Source organism: Porites lutea, chromosome 3, assembly GCF_958299795.1.
Source record: "Porites lutea chromosome 3, jaPorLute2.1, whole genome shotgun sequence".
NCBI lineage: Eukaryota > Metazoa > Cnidaria > Anthozoa > Scleractinia > Poritidae > Porites > Porites lutea.
Window position 1 is genome coordinate 3,283,541 of NC_133203.1, and position 16,680 is coordinate 3,300,220.

A 16,680-nucleotide genomic window follows, 5' to 3' on the forward strand; every position below is an offset into this window, starting at 1 on the left:
ACACAATAATGAAACATATACCTTTGTAGGCTACACCTTGCAATTCAAGCTTACAAAGAGTTGATTCTGAATGTCATGTACATGGACAAGTCTGATGATGAAACGTTGGTAGAAAATGCTAAGATCATTAAAGGTAAGCAGAGGTGTTAACTACTATTATGACAGGTAGATGAAATGTAAAGTTGTTGATGAAAAGCATAATGTTAAGCCATTACATCCATATTTGTACTGCAATATTAATTCAAGAATAAACTAGGGATTTCTTGTTGTAATTTTATGATGAATGTTAGATCAATGTTTATTTCTGATTTTTCAGGAAACATTTTTTACATGTCTGAGTACAGAGATACATTGCTATCACTTGTGAGGAAGTTTCACATGTCAAAACATACAAAGTATGGATACGTTATTGTATAAGTGTGTTGTTGTGTATGTACATACATGTGTGTCTTATTTGATGTTCTGTTTGGATTGCTGTGATATTTCATGCAGTGAAACTGCAGGCAGTAAATAAAATTTTTTTTTCTACAAGCATTGTTTAGCAAAATTCTGAATACGTTCAAAAGTCACATGAAAATTATTTTTCCAAGACCCTTTTCACACTAATGAATTTTAAAACACTTTCATGATTTTTTCTCATGCATCTGCACTAAAACTAGAAGTTCTCCGCAATTCATGTAAGGTCAAATCAGATCACAGCTTGTGAGATATTAAAGTGATTGAAGATTTCCTATCTCAATGAAAACTTGCAAACCAGCAAAAGGCTGGTGTAATATACTGAAAATATTTGGCCCTTGTTGTTCACAAGTTACACAGTGCTGTCCACTGGAAACATTTATATCCAGTACATAAGGAGAAGAAATACTAACTGCATTACCTACTGTTGAATTATTTATCCAGTGGGTATTATTATCAGCAGGGGTATTTTGCAGAATGTCAAATGCAGAACACCAAATGACTCTGACTTAGTGATTGCGGTTAGAAAAGTGAGTGATTTAGGTTCCGTTTAAGGTCATTAAACTGGGAAAACAGACCTGAAACCTTAATATATTCATTCAGTTTTCTGACCCTAATCACCAAACTTCATAGTCATTCAATGTTCTGCATTCACCAAACACCGGATGCAGAACAATGAATGACTCTGAAGTTTAGTGATTAAGTTTATTCACTCAGTTTCTTGTACTAACCCTGATCACCAAACTTCAGAGTCATTTAGCATTCGGCATTCTGCAAAATACCCCTAGTATTTTTTTTCCACCTTAGAACAACTAGTTCCATGCCCCAGTTATTTGTAAGTTGGACAGTGCTATCCACCAGCCACTATAAGGATTAGGACCAAAATTAACTGCATAAATCTATCTTTGGAAGTCATCAGAGGAATTTGGTGTGACTCTGTAGATGTTTTATCTATGTATTACCTGTTTCTAAGTAACTAAATGACATTGCATGAATATTGTTCTTGTTATAGGGGCTACCTGAGAGACTTGATCGAAGCTTTTCACATTTTCTTAAAAATGTTAGAAAAATACTGCTCTGGAAAATCTCATATAGTGGTTCAGGTAAGGGTTGAATTTTCATTTAGCAATATACCAAACTTTTTGCTGTGAAAATAGGTACAGTATCTGTTATTTTATAATATTATACAGTAATTGCTGCATATCTTTTCAGATACACAGTGGAATAAGCATAGAGTAGCTCTTAGATCCAATGTGGTTAAATAAAAGTTGGATCATGTATCTTTTAGGGGACTGTCGATCAATGTATTGGCCGAGATGTCAGTCGAGAGTTGACCGAGTATTGGCTGACAGCGGCTGATATGCCGATCAACAGTAGACCAAGATGTCGGCCGATACATCGAATGACAGTCCCCCAAAAGATACATGATCCTAAAACTTTAGTCTTGTACTAGTATGGTGCTTCCATTTAACTTCTGGAAAAGGAAAAGTACAACCAAACAATCTAAGGGGTTGTGCAAAATGTCATGGATGCGCTACTGGTAACAGATACAGTTTTTCTTAAGTACAGGTGCATTAGCTAATAGTGTAACATAATAAATTTGCCTGATTTGTACTTATTATTTTGTTGGTCTTAGAAAAAGAAAAAGGCTTCAAAGAAGAAGAAAAGAACTCCACTTTCAAGTAAGCTTCCCTTTTTACTTGGTGCATGGCCTTCTGTGTGGGAGGTCCTGAGTTTGATTTTCAAGTGTGACATTAAATCGTTCTTTCAACTTCTTTCCTTTCCGCATAGTTTTAAGTAGCTTTAAATACCCATAACACAGAGCACTCGGCCTCAGGTTTGTTAATCAGATGACTATTTCCAGCTACAAACGTAAAATTAGGACTCTTTACCTTTACCTTTTGACATTTGCTGTTTCAGGGCTGTACTCCAGCAGCTCCTGGTGGCTCCTGGCACCTTACTTTTGCTCACGGCAACTAGAAAATCTTAGTTTTTTCATACAAATCCTATGCTGGGCAGCCTAAATTTTGCAGGTTTAGAGCACTAAGCTCCCTTCGATTTTCCTTAGAGCACAGCCTTGTGTTTTATTTAGAATGAACATGATGTGAACTGCAGCAATAATCTTTAATTAGATTTGCTGTGTTGTTGTTAAGTTTAATTTATTACACCAACAGGCAAGCTTATGTTGTTATGCATTCATGACTGTCTATTTTACTGTCTTCTCAGATTCCTCAGCAAACTGGACACCAGAGGAAATTGACCAGATGTGGCAAGATTTGGCATCAGATCTGTCAGCAATGCTTCAAGGTCACACAGGGGACATTCCTGAGTCTGTGGCCCCCTTTGATGCGGCATCCGAAATTCCCGTTGATGAACAGAAGTGAGCAACTGATTATATCTATATGATTTTTAGTAATCCCTGTTTTTCCATTCTATGTGTGTTTTCCAATTTATAATTATTGTGACTTCCTGGCATTTACTTGAGCCAAGAGTATAGCTCTCTGTAAAAATCTGGCGGGTAGGCAGGGCTGTGCTTTAGCCGCACCTGGTGGCCCTTGATGCCAGACTTTTGCTCCTGGGCAACTAGAAAATCTCTGGGTTTTTGTAGAAATCTTATGCAAGGCATAGTGGATTTGACGGGGTCAGAGGATTGGGCTCACTTCATTTTTATTTACTACCAAAAGCAGCATTGATTTTCTATTAAACGTTTGACAGACTAGTTTTCACAACCATGTCTTGTGTGTTGCAGGACAAGTGCTTTATCTCGGATTCAAGGATTTCTTAGAAATCAACAGTCTGGTGAAGCTATTGCATTGCTCAGGGCGGCAAGGTAAAGTGTTAAAATGGTAACGTGGTCTGGACTTTACTCTCAGATGTGCAAGGTTGGGGGTGTGGATGTCAATACACCCTTAATCCAGAACCCAGTAAATGTTCATTTATTCCTCTAGGAAATTTTGGAAAACTAGCTAACAATCGGTTGCTATGTGGTATCTTTGGGGCCAAGACAACTGTATGCAATAGAGAGATGTGAAACTCCATCTGATATGGAAATGGGCATACTCAGGGAAAGACAAAAAACATTTTAGCCTTGGTAAAGGTTAAACGACAAGGATGGTATGAAAGTACTTAGTTGCCCAGGCTTTCAAATGTGGTCCCATTTATTTTTTGAAGGGTTTTTGACTCTTCAAGCTAAATTTCAATAATTTGATGGGGTCTGTGATGGGGAAACACTTCTACAAACTTTTCCTTTTTGACAATCTGTCCAGTTCCTTTTTTATTTCATCCGACAATCTAGAAGCCCTGTAAGTATTATAGATCTTCCGAAAACATTGACTTTACCTCTATTTGTGTTATGCAATAATCTCTATGGTTTTAAACATTTTTCACTCTCCTTGCATTTCATGTTTTTTAGCCACCAGTTTAAACTTGAAACTAAATTGCTTATGTTAAATAAATGGCTATAAGTTTTCTTTGATGTTCACTTCAGAGATGTATGGCCAGACGATCAGTTTGGATCTGTTGGAATTGGTGCTGAAGAAGAGTTCATGTGTGTGTGCGATATTTTCAAAATGCCTTTACCTAATGGTGAGTCAACAAAGTATGCTTTGTGCATGATCCATTTCACATTATGGTATTACTTCCCTGTTCTCAGGTATACAGGTACCTCTTTGCTCTTACTCAATGTGGGTAGTGTCAAGGTTTCAGGAAATCATTTTATGTTACAAACATTAATACAAAAAAAATTTATGGGTGTTCCGGATCGAATTTGCTTGGGCATTTGGGTAGACAATTCCCTCTTGTTTTGATGCACAAGGTTTAAACCCTTGCTATGGCAATTTTATTTCAAACTAGAGTATTTGTGTTTTCATTATGTTAAAAGTGTCTTCTCTTCATCATCAAAATGATGCCAAAACAATTAATTTGGGATCTGATGAACATGTTTGTGGCATCCTTCCCTTGCGTGTGTTGGCCAAGCAGTTTGACCCCTCTATTGGATCTGACAGTCTAGGTTCACACAAAAAATTTGCTCCACTTTACCTCTGGTCACCCAGTTGTATAAATGGGTACCGGCAACATACTGCTGGGGGGGGGGGGGCTGGATGGGTAGCCCTGTAATGGACTAGTGTCTCATCCAGCGGGGAGTGGCAATACCCAAAGGCAAGGTGCTCTATGTCACCAAAACCTTGTAAAGCTCTAACCATGTGGGCCTTAATGACCTTTTTCCACCCAGTATACCACCTTAAACTCTCTGTTTACCCTGCTTCTGGCACTGCACTTCACCATCTTTAATTAGGCACTGTCCTGGCAAGATATTGCATTTGTACATATTATTGGCATTTGTTTATATTATTTTTTATATGTCTTATCAGTGACAATTCCACCTGAAAATGAAGGAGATGAAAGGGAAGAAGAAGAGGATGCCCTCCCAGGTCAGTGAAATTGTACAGTTCAATCAACACCTATATAATAATAATAAAACAAAGGGTCATTACATTTTCCGAAATTGCATTGTCAGAGTCGAGAGTCACTGCTGCCAGCTATCTTGTGTCTTTTTTTCATACCAACTGAAACTTAGCACTCTGTTTCTGTCACTGCACTCTGTACTCTTGGCGGGTTCGAGATTCTAATCTGCACTGTCGTTGAGAAGCAAATGGCAGTGTACTGGCCCACCCAATGAATGGGTTCTTCCAATCCTCCTTGTGAAAGTGGCTATGTCATGCTGTTTGCTTTCTTCTTTAAACTCTACAACGTTTCCCCCATCGATTAAATTCCAAAAGTAATTGTCCAGTTTTGTTTTTCAAGACTATATTTAGGCGTGGAAACTGTTTCGTGTCATCTGGTCCAATGAAGGGCGAGAATGGACATGGATTGAAACTTGAAAATGTTCAGCCAACTTTTTCAACTTTTAATGCTATGCCCGCAAAAAATCACCAACAAAGTATTATGGTTAGCGCTCCCTGGTGAATTCTTCGTAATTCTAGAGTAATGAGTTTAGCACATACAGCTGTAATTGACCATAATCAGCAATATCGTCGTGAGATAGCCCCTTTAATAACAGTTAGTTATACAATGAAGGAGAAGGCGACAAAGAAACTTTTATTTTTATAACGGTTGTCTCTGTCAATAACTTCCACGACCGGTCAATAAAGTGTGGTTTGTAGTGTTTCCTGGTCAACAAATTACTTTTAATGAGCTAGATCATTGAAGGTTTTGACGATGCTGTTTTTCAGAGGAAGAAGAGGTGCAAGCTGTACAGACTCGTGAAACCGAGTTTAGCATCCAAGATTTTCTTAACAAGTGAGTAAAATCGCTTTCTTACTCTGCATTCTAAGTAAAAAAAAACACTATTCTCCAATCTGAACAAAAATACGAGGTCTGGCAACTTATAAAGGCTAAACCTAATCTTAATGCAAATAATCAGTGATGGAAGAAAACCAAGAATTCACCTTTCGTTAAACCATGATGAATTTTAATCAGTTTAAATTTGTCTTATCTTTTTTATACGTTGTAGACTTGCAAGCCCTTCTCTCATCCAGCCTTACTGCTGGCTGTTAAAATTTTACAAAGAAAACAAAGAAGCGACCAACCATGCCATCATTAAGATGCTGCACCGCGTTGCTGTTGATTTAAAGACACCATCCATGCTGTTCCAGCTTTCATTGTTTAGAACATTCCAGAAAATTCTCTCCGATCCAGCAGCAAACCAGTACAAGGTAAGGTTGGAGCTTGTTTTCACCAGTCTGATTTTGCAAGAAAGTGCGCATGTTTCTTTTCGTTTTGGGTTCCCATCCATCAGTAAATATTATTCTTTGGATGAAGAAGTGAAGCAATTCAGAAGTGGCTGATGATTGTGGTGATGGTGGTGGTGGTGATAGTGATGGTGATGATGATGATGATGATGATGATGATGGTGATGATGATGATGATGATGATGATGATGATGGTGATGATCATGTGACTTGCTTAGCAACCCGGTTTTGAGCGACTGTAACACAACAAAATATACTCAGTTACTTTCAAATCCAGAAACACTGATCACCTCAAATATCTCGGTAACGCTCATTGTGTCATGACTAATCCCACTGGAGATCGTGACACAAGGGCAATCCACAAAGCCTCAATTAGTTAAATTTTTTAAATTAGTGCCTTCTTTCGTAAAACAAAAGAAACGAATCATCGCTGGGCTCGAAAGAAGTCCCGTCGTGTAGTCTGGGACAAGTATATTTTCTCGTAGGGCAACTGAATGTTAAAATTTTTTGCCCAATCAGCAAGGGGCCAGCCATAACATCCTCTAATTAAATCATTAACCAAGTTGAGTAAGAAGTGGCCCCAGGTAAGCAAAATGTGAGAGCTGCTTGCCTAAAGGACAAGCTGAAGTTTTTTTGGAGCCCTGAATCGGGACACTACTGTGTCTGTGTATGTTGGTTATGCTCATTCTTCTGCATTATGTTTCAAGACCAGCCTTAATTGCTACTTGCGCCCTGTGTAATTACATACCGTAAATCCTCTATTAAGCCCCCCTCTCAAATAAGCCCCTCCCTCTAATAAGCGCCCCCCTTTTCAGGGAAAGAAGGTTAATAAGCCCCCCCTCTCTATTAAGTTAACCCTAACCCACTCCTAATTTTTCTTCACTAATGAATAATAGAGTGTATTAACCAATCACGACCGTAGAACTTTGCGTGGGCTGATCCGGGATGGTTTATTTACCAACTGGAAGTTCGGATTTTATTCTGATCCTCGGCTGCATGACCTAAAACATCTTGCACTTGAGCTTTTCCACTTTGTATTCTAGTTCTATATGGAGAACTCATACCATCGTCATTTCTAAGTTAAGTAAGCCCCTCGTCTCTATTAAGCCCCCCTTCAAATGGGCTTGAAATAAATACGCCCCCCCCCCCCCCCCCCGCCCGGGGGGCTTAATAGAGGATTTGCGGTAAGTACATAAGTTGGTTTGATTTTCGCCAGATGACAGAACAACATACTAGGTTTATTGTATGCGTTCCTTTTTTGATCACAAAGGTAAACAAGGCAAATAAACCGGTAAAAAAGTATATAATTGTCTTGATGTGATTGTTTTGCGCAGGAGATGGTGAAGTTTTCAAGATATATTGTTGCTAAGTTTTTTGAGAAGTTGCCCAACAACCCAGTGCTTCTAGCCGAGCTCGTGGTTTGGAAGACCGCAACAGATTGTTATGAAATAGAAGAAGGTTATGGAAGTCTGGCGTTGAGGTAAAAACCGTCTTTTGATATTTTACCGAAAACAGTGCTTTCAACAGAAGCCAGGTGTCATTTGAGGTTTGCGCACTAAATAGTGAAAAAGTAAGAAAGGTCATGCAACTCTTCACTTCATGCAACAATAAAGACCTACTTTGTTGTTGCGATAAGAAACCGCCACATGTGGAACTAAACTTCTGGTTAATTCCGTCTGCGCGCCAGCGCCAAAATCCTTTTCTGGTCCACCACCTGTGTACCAGGATTTTAGTACATGCCATGATTGGCCTGTTAAAAAAGCCATTGTCAATTTGCCAATCAGGTTGAAGGGAAAATCGAAACGCACTTCCGTTAATTCGTTGTGTCTGGCCCAGAACAAGGTTATTGTCCCTCCTTTACAGGCGTCACTAACCGGGGTTAGATTACGTCTGCGTTGCGGAATGTCGGCTGTTTTCTCAGACTAAACAGTCAGGCATTAACATGTTATTTCTTGCAGAAATGCTAGCAAAAATGCAGCAGTATGGACGTTTGAAGAGGAAGAAGAGTTGCGGGAATTGTACGAGGAACTTAAAGGCTCAGATGGTATGCGTTGCATTTTTAGTTTTGACGACCATCTTGTGTTTTTCGCATGTGAGAAAGACAAATTCCTGAAGTATAAAGTAAATTCAGCTAATTCTTTTAATATTTGTTTGTCGAAGGGTCCTTAATAGGCAGTTTCCGAGCTCCAAAAACTCTCACGTTATAAACGAGGCTAAGTGTAAAACCTTTCTTGTGAAAACGAGCTGTTTGCATGAGAATAAGAAATCATTTTCACATCAATGGCCTCGCACTTAGCCTCACTTTGAAACAGAGGCTTGAGGCAACACGGGAATGGCCATTTCCTTGAATGAAAGTGTTAGTGGAAATTATCACAAACCTCCATATTCCTCGATTGTAATATCTCTCCTGCAAATTTGTTTACCAGGAGGTTAACCAGTGGTTGTATAACTATTTTAAAGGATTTGCTTGTCAAAACATCTGGCATCAAACCTTATCAAGTTATCAAGTAACAAGTTTATTTACGTCAATGTGGCCTAGTGTTGTTAAAACCTTAATGATTACTGTTGCGGTAGAAGCCTCTAAAAACTAAAGCTTTTGGAACCCTTAAGTTTGATGTTAAATTTTTGCTGGCAACCAGAGGAGCCCACAATCCTTATTTCCAGGCCGCAATATACTCATGCACGGCACGTGTGTAGCCAGTTGGACTTCCATCAGAATAGATGGAAATTGATGAAATGGATACAACGCAATCTGATCACACGCAGTTGGACCTTCTATCACTCGTAATCTGATTAAAATTGCGCAAAGGACAGATTTGGAGCAAGAGCGTCTTTATCTTCGATCGATCTCACCCGCATTCCCTAACCTTGGTCATTATGAGTTGTAGTCTTCTAGCTAAGAGTTTCATTTATGATTTTATCAGATCTCGTTGACAAGATTATGGAAAAGATGTCAAGTGATTCCAAGAATAGGCGACAGGTACTTGTGTTTTTAAGGTGAATTAGTATAAAATTCTTAGAACCTGCCCATGTATTCCTCTTCTTACCAACGTTTTTCCCTAAGTGAAAATTAAGTTAAGGGAAGAGTAGTATCTAGCGCTTTACAAAAGTCAGAACTGGGCAGAAGAACCGGGCATTGTGAAATTTCTCAAAATTTTTTCCAAAAGTCATCACTGCTTTGTGAACTATATGGTAATGTACTGATCTGGATGAATAGGCCTGATTAATAGTGTAATTCTCTTTACGACTGGACTGGTCTGGCTGGGCAGTTTTGACAAATGCTAAGCACCCTGTCTACTTCCCTTGGTTAATTGAAAATGTCTCTATCACATTCTTGACCCATCATGAGTAAACTCAACACCAATGGTGAGTTGCCGGCGCGCTCTTTTCTCGCCCACTCCATTTAGAGGCTAGCCGCAGTTCAATCCGGGACCCTAGCCCAAACCCTATGAGGCAACTTCTTCTTCATAACCACTGCATTTTATTAACTTCGTGTGCAATGGCCTGAGAAAATGGTGTCACGTTAACTTTTTAATTGCAGATCATGAACAAACTAGTGACGCTAAAACTGGTTACAGACAGAAAGGAACTTCATAAGTATGTTTGAACATTACTTATTGTCAGAGCTCGAAAAGTTCATCAAGTGTTTTAAAACTTATAACTTATCGAACATAATGTTTACGGCAAAAAAACATAAACAGGTGAACATCTTCCCTCAATTTACTACATTTGCTTATTGAATGTTAGGATAATTCTTTACATTCATGAAAACAAGAGAAATGGTGGATTTCCACTGTCGCGTAATTTTTGTGTGTGTATGCGCTTGAAATTTATGCAGGCAAATAAAAGAGGGAATGTAAGAAGTGTCACGCGTAAACGTAAAAGTTGAACCATACATTACTTCTAGTTTATGTGCGGGCGTAAATTTCAAAGCACTTTTAGAGAATGATAAATTGTCAATCGAAAGGTCAGCTTTACCATTTGTCGCTCGTAACATGTCTGTAAGAAGTTCGTTTGTTTAGTTAATGATTATTATTTATTTATGTGCAGAAAACCAGTAAAGAAGAGAGCGTGGTCGGAGGAAGAGAATGAACAGCTGAGAGCTTTGTATGAGGAATATAAGAATTCTGAAGAAGGTTTGTGCTTCTGAGCTAAGCCATAAGTTTAAATGTCCATGCCGCAAGCGTGCACTCAGTCTGCCACAAAACGGAACGCCAACTCTTTTTTGCTCTTGCACCATCACTGTCTCTTTGCTCATGTAGGAGGAATTCATACCTCGTAAGATAATATCCATGTAAAATCAGGTTTACTGTTTTATGTGACAGATTTCAATTAAAAATATCAGACCTTTACGCTTGAAATTAATTTTACTGTTATTTATGGCAAATGTCGCTTCAATATCTTGCCTCTTGCGTCTAAAATTGGGTTTCATAGTATCGGGCTATCATTGTCTGTTCCGGGGGGTACTCCCTATAATGGTCTATACGGGGAGACTCCGTCTGAAAGAGCTACCTTTTTCAGGCTTAGGTTTATTATAGAGTAGGGAATTAACAAGTTAGTACATAAAGTGGTAGTAAAATCTATCATCAAAAAGGTCCTTTGTTTAAAATACTTTGAAAAGACGTGCTTATGGCTACAATATTTTAATCCATTAAAATGTTACACAAAAATTACAAACGGAATTGCTGTTATAGGGAGTTATTCTTATTAGTAGGTATATTAAAGAGGTAAAGGTTTTCAATGGAGGTGTGCGAAAGGCTTACCTTTTCTGCCAAAATTGAAAGGGGAAGGGGTTGGATCACAGGGCGGAGCCTCCCTGATAAGGGTGCGTTTCTTTGGGATGATCCAGATCAAGATCAGTGATCCGATATCACTTGGTTCATGGCAGGTAAAATAAACTCTGATGAACCCAGGGTGGATTTGTCAGGTTTCTTTGTTGTCCTATGATCCAAGTGATCTCGGATCACTGATCCTGATCCGGATCATCCTAAAGGAACGCAACTTAAAATTTTGCTGAATACCCCCCTCCCCCTCACGCTAATGGTCTGGGTTCACTGTTTTTGTACGACAGATATCGTGGAAAGGATCATGGAGCACATGCTTAACTCATCGAGAACAAGACGCCAAGTTGTCACTCAGCTGGTAAACTTGGGCGTCGTTGAGGACAGAAAGTTGCTGCGAAAGAAAAGGAAGAAGGGGGAAAGAAAGAGAAAGAAAGATGATGGATTTGTTGTGGTATGTCAGTGACTGTTAAATTTCCTGCATTATTATTGACCTGTTGTCCCATGTAGGTTCTGATTGGCTACAGGCGAACTGCAAATTCTAACTGGTGGTAGATTACGGGAGATTATAATGATTTCACGGTGACATGACAGGCTGATTTAGGACCAGAATGGGAACATCAATTCATGACGGCGCGCGCAAATCCAACAATTGGCTTGACCAATCGCAGAGCGGCAAATTGGGCACCGGAAGAAGCGTTTAGTCCTTTCCGCGGGCTTTCTCGTCGTCAACTGACGTTCCCGTTCTGTTACTAAATCAGCCTAATTTTTAAACAGGGCACGGCAACCAGTCGGTACCTAAATGAGAGACTGTGATGACTTCCTCATCCTAACCTACCCACTGATTCACTCTTAAACTGGGTTTTGTTTGTCTATTTTTCTGGTGTTTTTAGGATGATGATGTAGAAGACGAGGACAGTGAAGAAGGTAACGAGAACGTTTGGTGCTGTTGCACAGTTTTACCTACGATCCTGAACAAAATTCCTTGGAACAGTAGTGCAGTATTCATAATTTTCCATAATTTCTGGGTGCTCTCCTAAAACAGTGCATCTTGTTCCAAAATAGCTTGCAGTTCTCCCTCCTTACTGGATGCCAGCTTCTAACGTTGCTTTGGGGTGGAGGTGGTTTTAGGCATTTTGAATTGAAAAAGGGCCCGCGAATTTAAAGTTTTGTCCACTATTGTAGTATAAAGGGTTAATACAGGAGAAACACTGACTGGGAGAGCTTGTTTTTTAGCGCTGGAAAAGGAGATTGGACCTTTTTACATTTCACCGAATTCATCATTCCACGTGGGCTTTTGAAAGTTATGCAAGCCAAGTTAAAAACTCTTCTCTGTCTCTGTTAACGCCTTCTTACGGTAAAAAGTAGAGTTAATGTGTTCAGTTTTCTAATGTGGCGAATAAACAGTCTTCTAAAATATAGAATTTAAAGTGTCTCGGAAACTCATTTTGAAAGGTAAAGTTGGTAGTAGATTACAGCCACTCAAATGCATGCCCATTTTTTAATGTTGTACATGAGGACTATATACTCATTTATACCATGCTGTCTCATTGGCGTAGCTGATAACAGTGACAGAGAGGAAGGCTTTGATCGCCCGCCAAGCTCCTCTAGTGAAGATTCTGAAGAAGATGGGGATTTGGATGGTAGTGGTGATAACTTGAATAACATCATCAGTAAACTAAAAACTGGAGGTAAGGGTTTGTTTGTAAATGGCCAACACAGAGCTCGCAAAAAAAAAAAAAAAAAGGAATTCCAGCAAGTTCTTTGGCAAGCAGCTTTGACACTTTGCCTGCCTGAAGCAACTATTTTCCTATTTAGAAGTTTTCTATCCTGGGATTGAAACCTCTTTTACTCTAAATATTATCATGACAGAATTAAATAACTCTCTCTGCTAACTACTTGCTTGTCTTAGTTAATGATTCAGTTGGAGGATGACTCGTCCCGGACTTTTCTCAAGCCCTGCAAGATCCATCAAAACTGAGTTCTTTCAAAAACGGACATTTTCATTTCGTTTCATCTCATTCCTTTTCCTTTGGCGAGACTACTACAGTTCAATCACCCTTAATAGCCGCTCATACAACACGAACACCTTCTTTAAGCAGACACCTAGATTTGTTTCCCACATCCTTCAGTCTGTCTTGTACAGAGCCAAGGAAAAGGGTACTTTGTTCCGTTCCCATTAGTTTTAGTTTCTAGGATATAAGATTATTACTTACTCTGAAATCTAATAGAATTGTTTTAGCAGTAAAGATCACAAGTGCATTAATTCATTTTTAGGGCTAAGCGAACAGTTAGAATGGATTAAATCCAAACTTCAAAGGACAGCGGATGACAGAGAAAGTACAGGTAATCTTTGCTTCCTTTTCATCTTCTGACAGAATTCACTTGATGGCAATTGTCTTTGTATCCTTTTTAACACAAAGAAAATGGAGCATGTGTTTAGGTTAACCTGACATGGTGAATAGACGCAAATACAAATTAGCCTGGTTTTACAACGGTAACGGTGGGTCATTTTTTAGAACAGTTAAATTAGGTTTCTACTGTCCAATGATTTTTTTTAGACAAGGAACGGTGGCAGCCACTTCCAGTTGTTACCATAACAGAGGAGAATGAAGAGGCGATGGCTAACAAGCTTTTCAAAAAGGCGTTGATGAAAGTTGGGCTCAAGCCACCAGCTAACGAACAGGTGGGGTTCCAAAAAAATGAGGATGATCTGATCAGGGGTTGTGAATATCTGGATGACCTGCTCCGGGGAGCACAAATATCTGGGGATGATTTGATCTGGGGCCTGGAATATCTGGATGATCTGATCTGGGGGTACGAATATCTGGGGATGATTTGATCTCGGGGTAGCAAATAATTATCTGGATGATCTGATCCAGGAGACGCGAATATCTGGGGATGATCTGATCCGGGGGGGCACGAATATCTGGGGATAATTTGATCTGGGGGTAGCGAATATCTCGATGATCTGATCCAGGGGTCACGAATATCTGGATGATCTGATCCGGGGAGCATGAATATCTAGGGATGATTTGATCTGGGAGTCGAGAATAAGAACTCAGGAGATGCTGTTCTCCGATTGGGCACAATAATACAAAGTATTTTCTGTGGCCAATCACGAGCCAGCATTCGCTTAACTGTTTGCAAATGGTCTGATGAGAGTCGGTAACCAGGGGTTCTTCCGCCCATACTTAAAAACTTTCATTGTCCCTTTTCTCCCAACCCGACTGACTGCTCCTGGGTCTCTGAGGATGATCTAGGGATGATGTGATCCAGGGAGCGCAAATGTCTGGGGATGATCTGATCGGGCGGGGGGATTGGTTTGCCTTGAAAATTATGATATGCGATAAAAACGAAAAGGCGTGGTATTAGCAGGGTCAACCATGCTTTCTAATATTTCTGTCCTAATAAGTGTGGGTGAGTCTGTATGAGTATTTATGACGAAGAGCTTCCCTTATGGTTGTTGTCTTTCATAAATCAGGGTCCAGCACTTATTAAAATAACTAACGTATATCTATCTAACTTAAATCAATCTTAATCCGTCATCAGGAAACATTCTGGCGAATTCCCGTGAATCTTAATCCAGAAAAACTTCGAAGGGCAGCCAAGGACCTTGAAGGCAGTAGTGTTTCTGAAAATGGCGAAGGTATGACAGTTGATCAACAATCACTGAGGTCCTTTTTTACTAATAAAACTTTCAGTAAATCCGATTGAGGCGAAAATCCAAAGTCCCATTTTGAAAAGTTCTGGAATACAAAGTACCAAGTGAAAGTACTACTAACGAGGTTCACTTGAGTTGTTCCATAACATGATTTCTTGCAGACACACAAATTTTACAACCACCTCTTAAAACATAATGATCAGTACCACAGGAAAGTACTGTTCAGTAGTTTTCATTTGAAAGGTCACACTAGAATTTCATCCACAGATCCAAAAGTGACGACTACTTTTTACGTTGTAGTTAAGAGTACCACAGGAAAGTCGGGAGCTTTCCTTTGAATGGCCACATTATATGATTTCGCCCAGAGACTCATACTCTACAAGGCTGAACTTAAAATGGAACAATGACTATCACTTTCTGCAGTGTGTGTTTATCAGGAGAACGCATGAAATACTCTGCAGGATTTCCTTCACCTGTAGATTCGCGAAGACTACATTACTAGTAAAGAATGCACATACAGAGTGTTTTCACATGACGTCACGGCGGCCATATTGGTGTCCCAAAACAATGAAACGGCCGCCATGTTGGTGTCCCAAACCAATCCTCTGGGAGTTGAACTCTTTTCTTATGCAAACGCCTTATTTTGTTCTAATAAATTTGCGTAGATCCTGGCCACGTGAGTGAAAACACTATATGTATCACTTTTTACTCTAAGATAATGATGCGGAGTTTGGCAGTCCTCCAGTCTCCAATAAAAGCAAATCACGGAAAGAAACCCTAGCTGCGCTAGCTGCCGCACGAAAGAAAAGTGGATCAATATCAAGTCGCAAAAGAAGAGAAAGGACAAAGAGGAGGAGTGGTGGGAAGGAATGGAGAAAAACTGTGAATGAAATAGCAACAGAAAACAACTCGGATAATGACAACAGGTTGGTTATAGTAGTCTTCAAAAACATCTTTCGTGGTCTTTTGGGTCATACCATAAAGTTTTGTAACTACACCTATAGTTCCAAACCTTTTTAAAGAGAGTTCTTAAAAGAACTCTCTTCTCTTACAAGGAGTCATTATTTATTCATTTATTTGCCATCATCATCATCAATTCTTTTTTTGCGGGGAGGGTGTTATTACTGTCGAAATTAAAAAACTTTTAACCTTTTGGAATGATATTTGAAAAGACGCCAGATGTTAAACCGTGATATATTCCCATGAATTTGACTCCAGGGAAACGATACAGGTAGCTCGTTTCTAAGAGCGTGTATTTTAATTACACTTATGACGAACATATTGTTGCATTCGTTTACAGGTGACACGAATTGAAACTTTTCCTTCAGTTTCCCTAAGAGGAAAACAAAATATGCTATTCAGAGGTCCCTACTTTTTGGGAATCGTTACGTTTAGGATATGATAGCGGGCAGCATCCAATTTCAGCGTAACTTAATAGTGTTACGAAATCATTAAGATAAGCAGCAAACGTTTTTATGGTGACATTTGGTGTGCTTGTTTCTCCTTTTTACAGCGACGACAACAGAAGTGCCAGAGACAGTGATATGGACGAAGCAGCCCCACCTTCTGAAGAACAAAATGCTACTCGGAAAAAGGAATCCTCGAAAAAAGTTAAAAGACGAGTTAAAGCATTGGATGAAAGTGACGAGGACGACGACGTCAGTTCAGTCAAAATACAAAATGGAGAGGTTGAGTCTGGTGGCAGTGAAGAAGAGGAAGAACGCAATGGAAGCAAGGTCGCTTCTTCCACAAGTAACGCCGATAAAAAGGCTAATTCAGTATCTGATAGTGATGATGACAACGGAAATATCTCCGATACTGAAGACATAAATAACAACGAAGAAATAAGTGAGGCTGGGAAGAAACGGCCGAGAAATGAAGATGAAGATGATAGCAGCGACGACGACGAAGAATTTAATCTGCCACTTAATTATCATAAAAAAGCCAGGCGTGTGCTTGTTGAGGATGATGAAGATGATGAATAGTAAGGTGCGTTAGTCTGTAGTTCGATGACAGCTCCTTTACCTTT

At 39.4% G+C, this 16,680-nt stretch overlaps 1 protein-coding gene across 1 annotated transcript in view; it reads left to right on the forward strand.

Moving 5' to 3' along the window:
- LOC140930199 (protein timeless homolog) overlaps positions 1 to 16,680 on the forward strand; it is a 30,765-nt gene that overhangs the window by 13,316 nt on the left and 769 nt on the right. Inside the window, exons 19-41 of the mRNA XM_073379861.1 lie at positions 30 to 133; positions 317 to 395; positions 1,469 to 1,559; positions 2,093 to 2,138; positions 2,683 to 2,836; positions 3,206 to 3,286; positions 3,944 to 4,041; positions 4,827 to 4,886; positions 5,688 to 5,754; positions 5,969 to 6,170; positions 7,541 to 7,686; positions 8,165 to 8,250; positions 9,131 to 9,186; positions 9,748 to 9,803; positions 10,257 to 10,342; positions 11,278 to 11,441; positions 11,881 to 11,914; positions 12,547 to 12,678; positions 13,265 to 13,333; positions 13,549 to 13,673; positions 14,540 to 14,636; positions 15,367 to 15,577; positions 16,165 to 16,680. The exon at positions 16,165 to 16,680 is cut by the window's right edge and continues 769 nt beyond it. Of these exons, the coding sequence (XP_073235962.1) occupies positions 30 to 133; positions 317 to 395; positions 1,469 to 1,559; positions 2,093 to 2,138; positions 2,683 to 2,836; positions 3,206 to 3,286; positions 3,944 to 4,041; positions 4,827 to 4,886; positions 5,688 to 5,754; positions 5,969 to 6,170; positions 7,541 to 7,686; positions 8,165 to 8,250; positions 9,131 to 9,186; positions 9,748 to 9,803; positions 10,257 to 10,342; positions 11,278 to 11,441; positions 11,881 to 11,914; positions 12,547 to 12,678; positions 13,265 to 13,333; positions 13,549 to 13,673; positions 14,540 to 14,636; positions 15,367 to 15,577; positions 16,165 to 16,636 (2,716 nt within the window). The 3' untranslated portion in view covers positions 16,637 to 16,680. The remainder of the gene's footprint in view (positions 1 to 29; positions 134 to 316; positions 396 to 1,468; positions 1,560 to 2,092; positions 2,139 to 2,682; positions 2,837 to 3,205; positions 3,287 to 3,943; positions 4,042 to 4,826; positions 4,887 to 5,687; positions 5,755 to 5,968; positions 6,171 to 7,540; positions 7,687 to 8,164; positions 8,251 to 9,130; positions 9,187 to 9,747; positions 9,804 to 10,256; positions 10,343 to 11,277; positions 11,442 to 11,880; positions 11,915 to 12,546; positions 12,679 to 13,264; positions 13,334 to 13,548; positions 13,674 to 14,539; positions 14,637 to 15,366; positions 15,578 to 16,164) is intronic.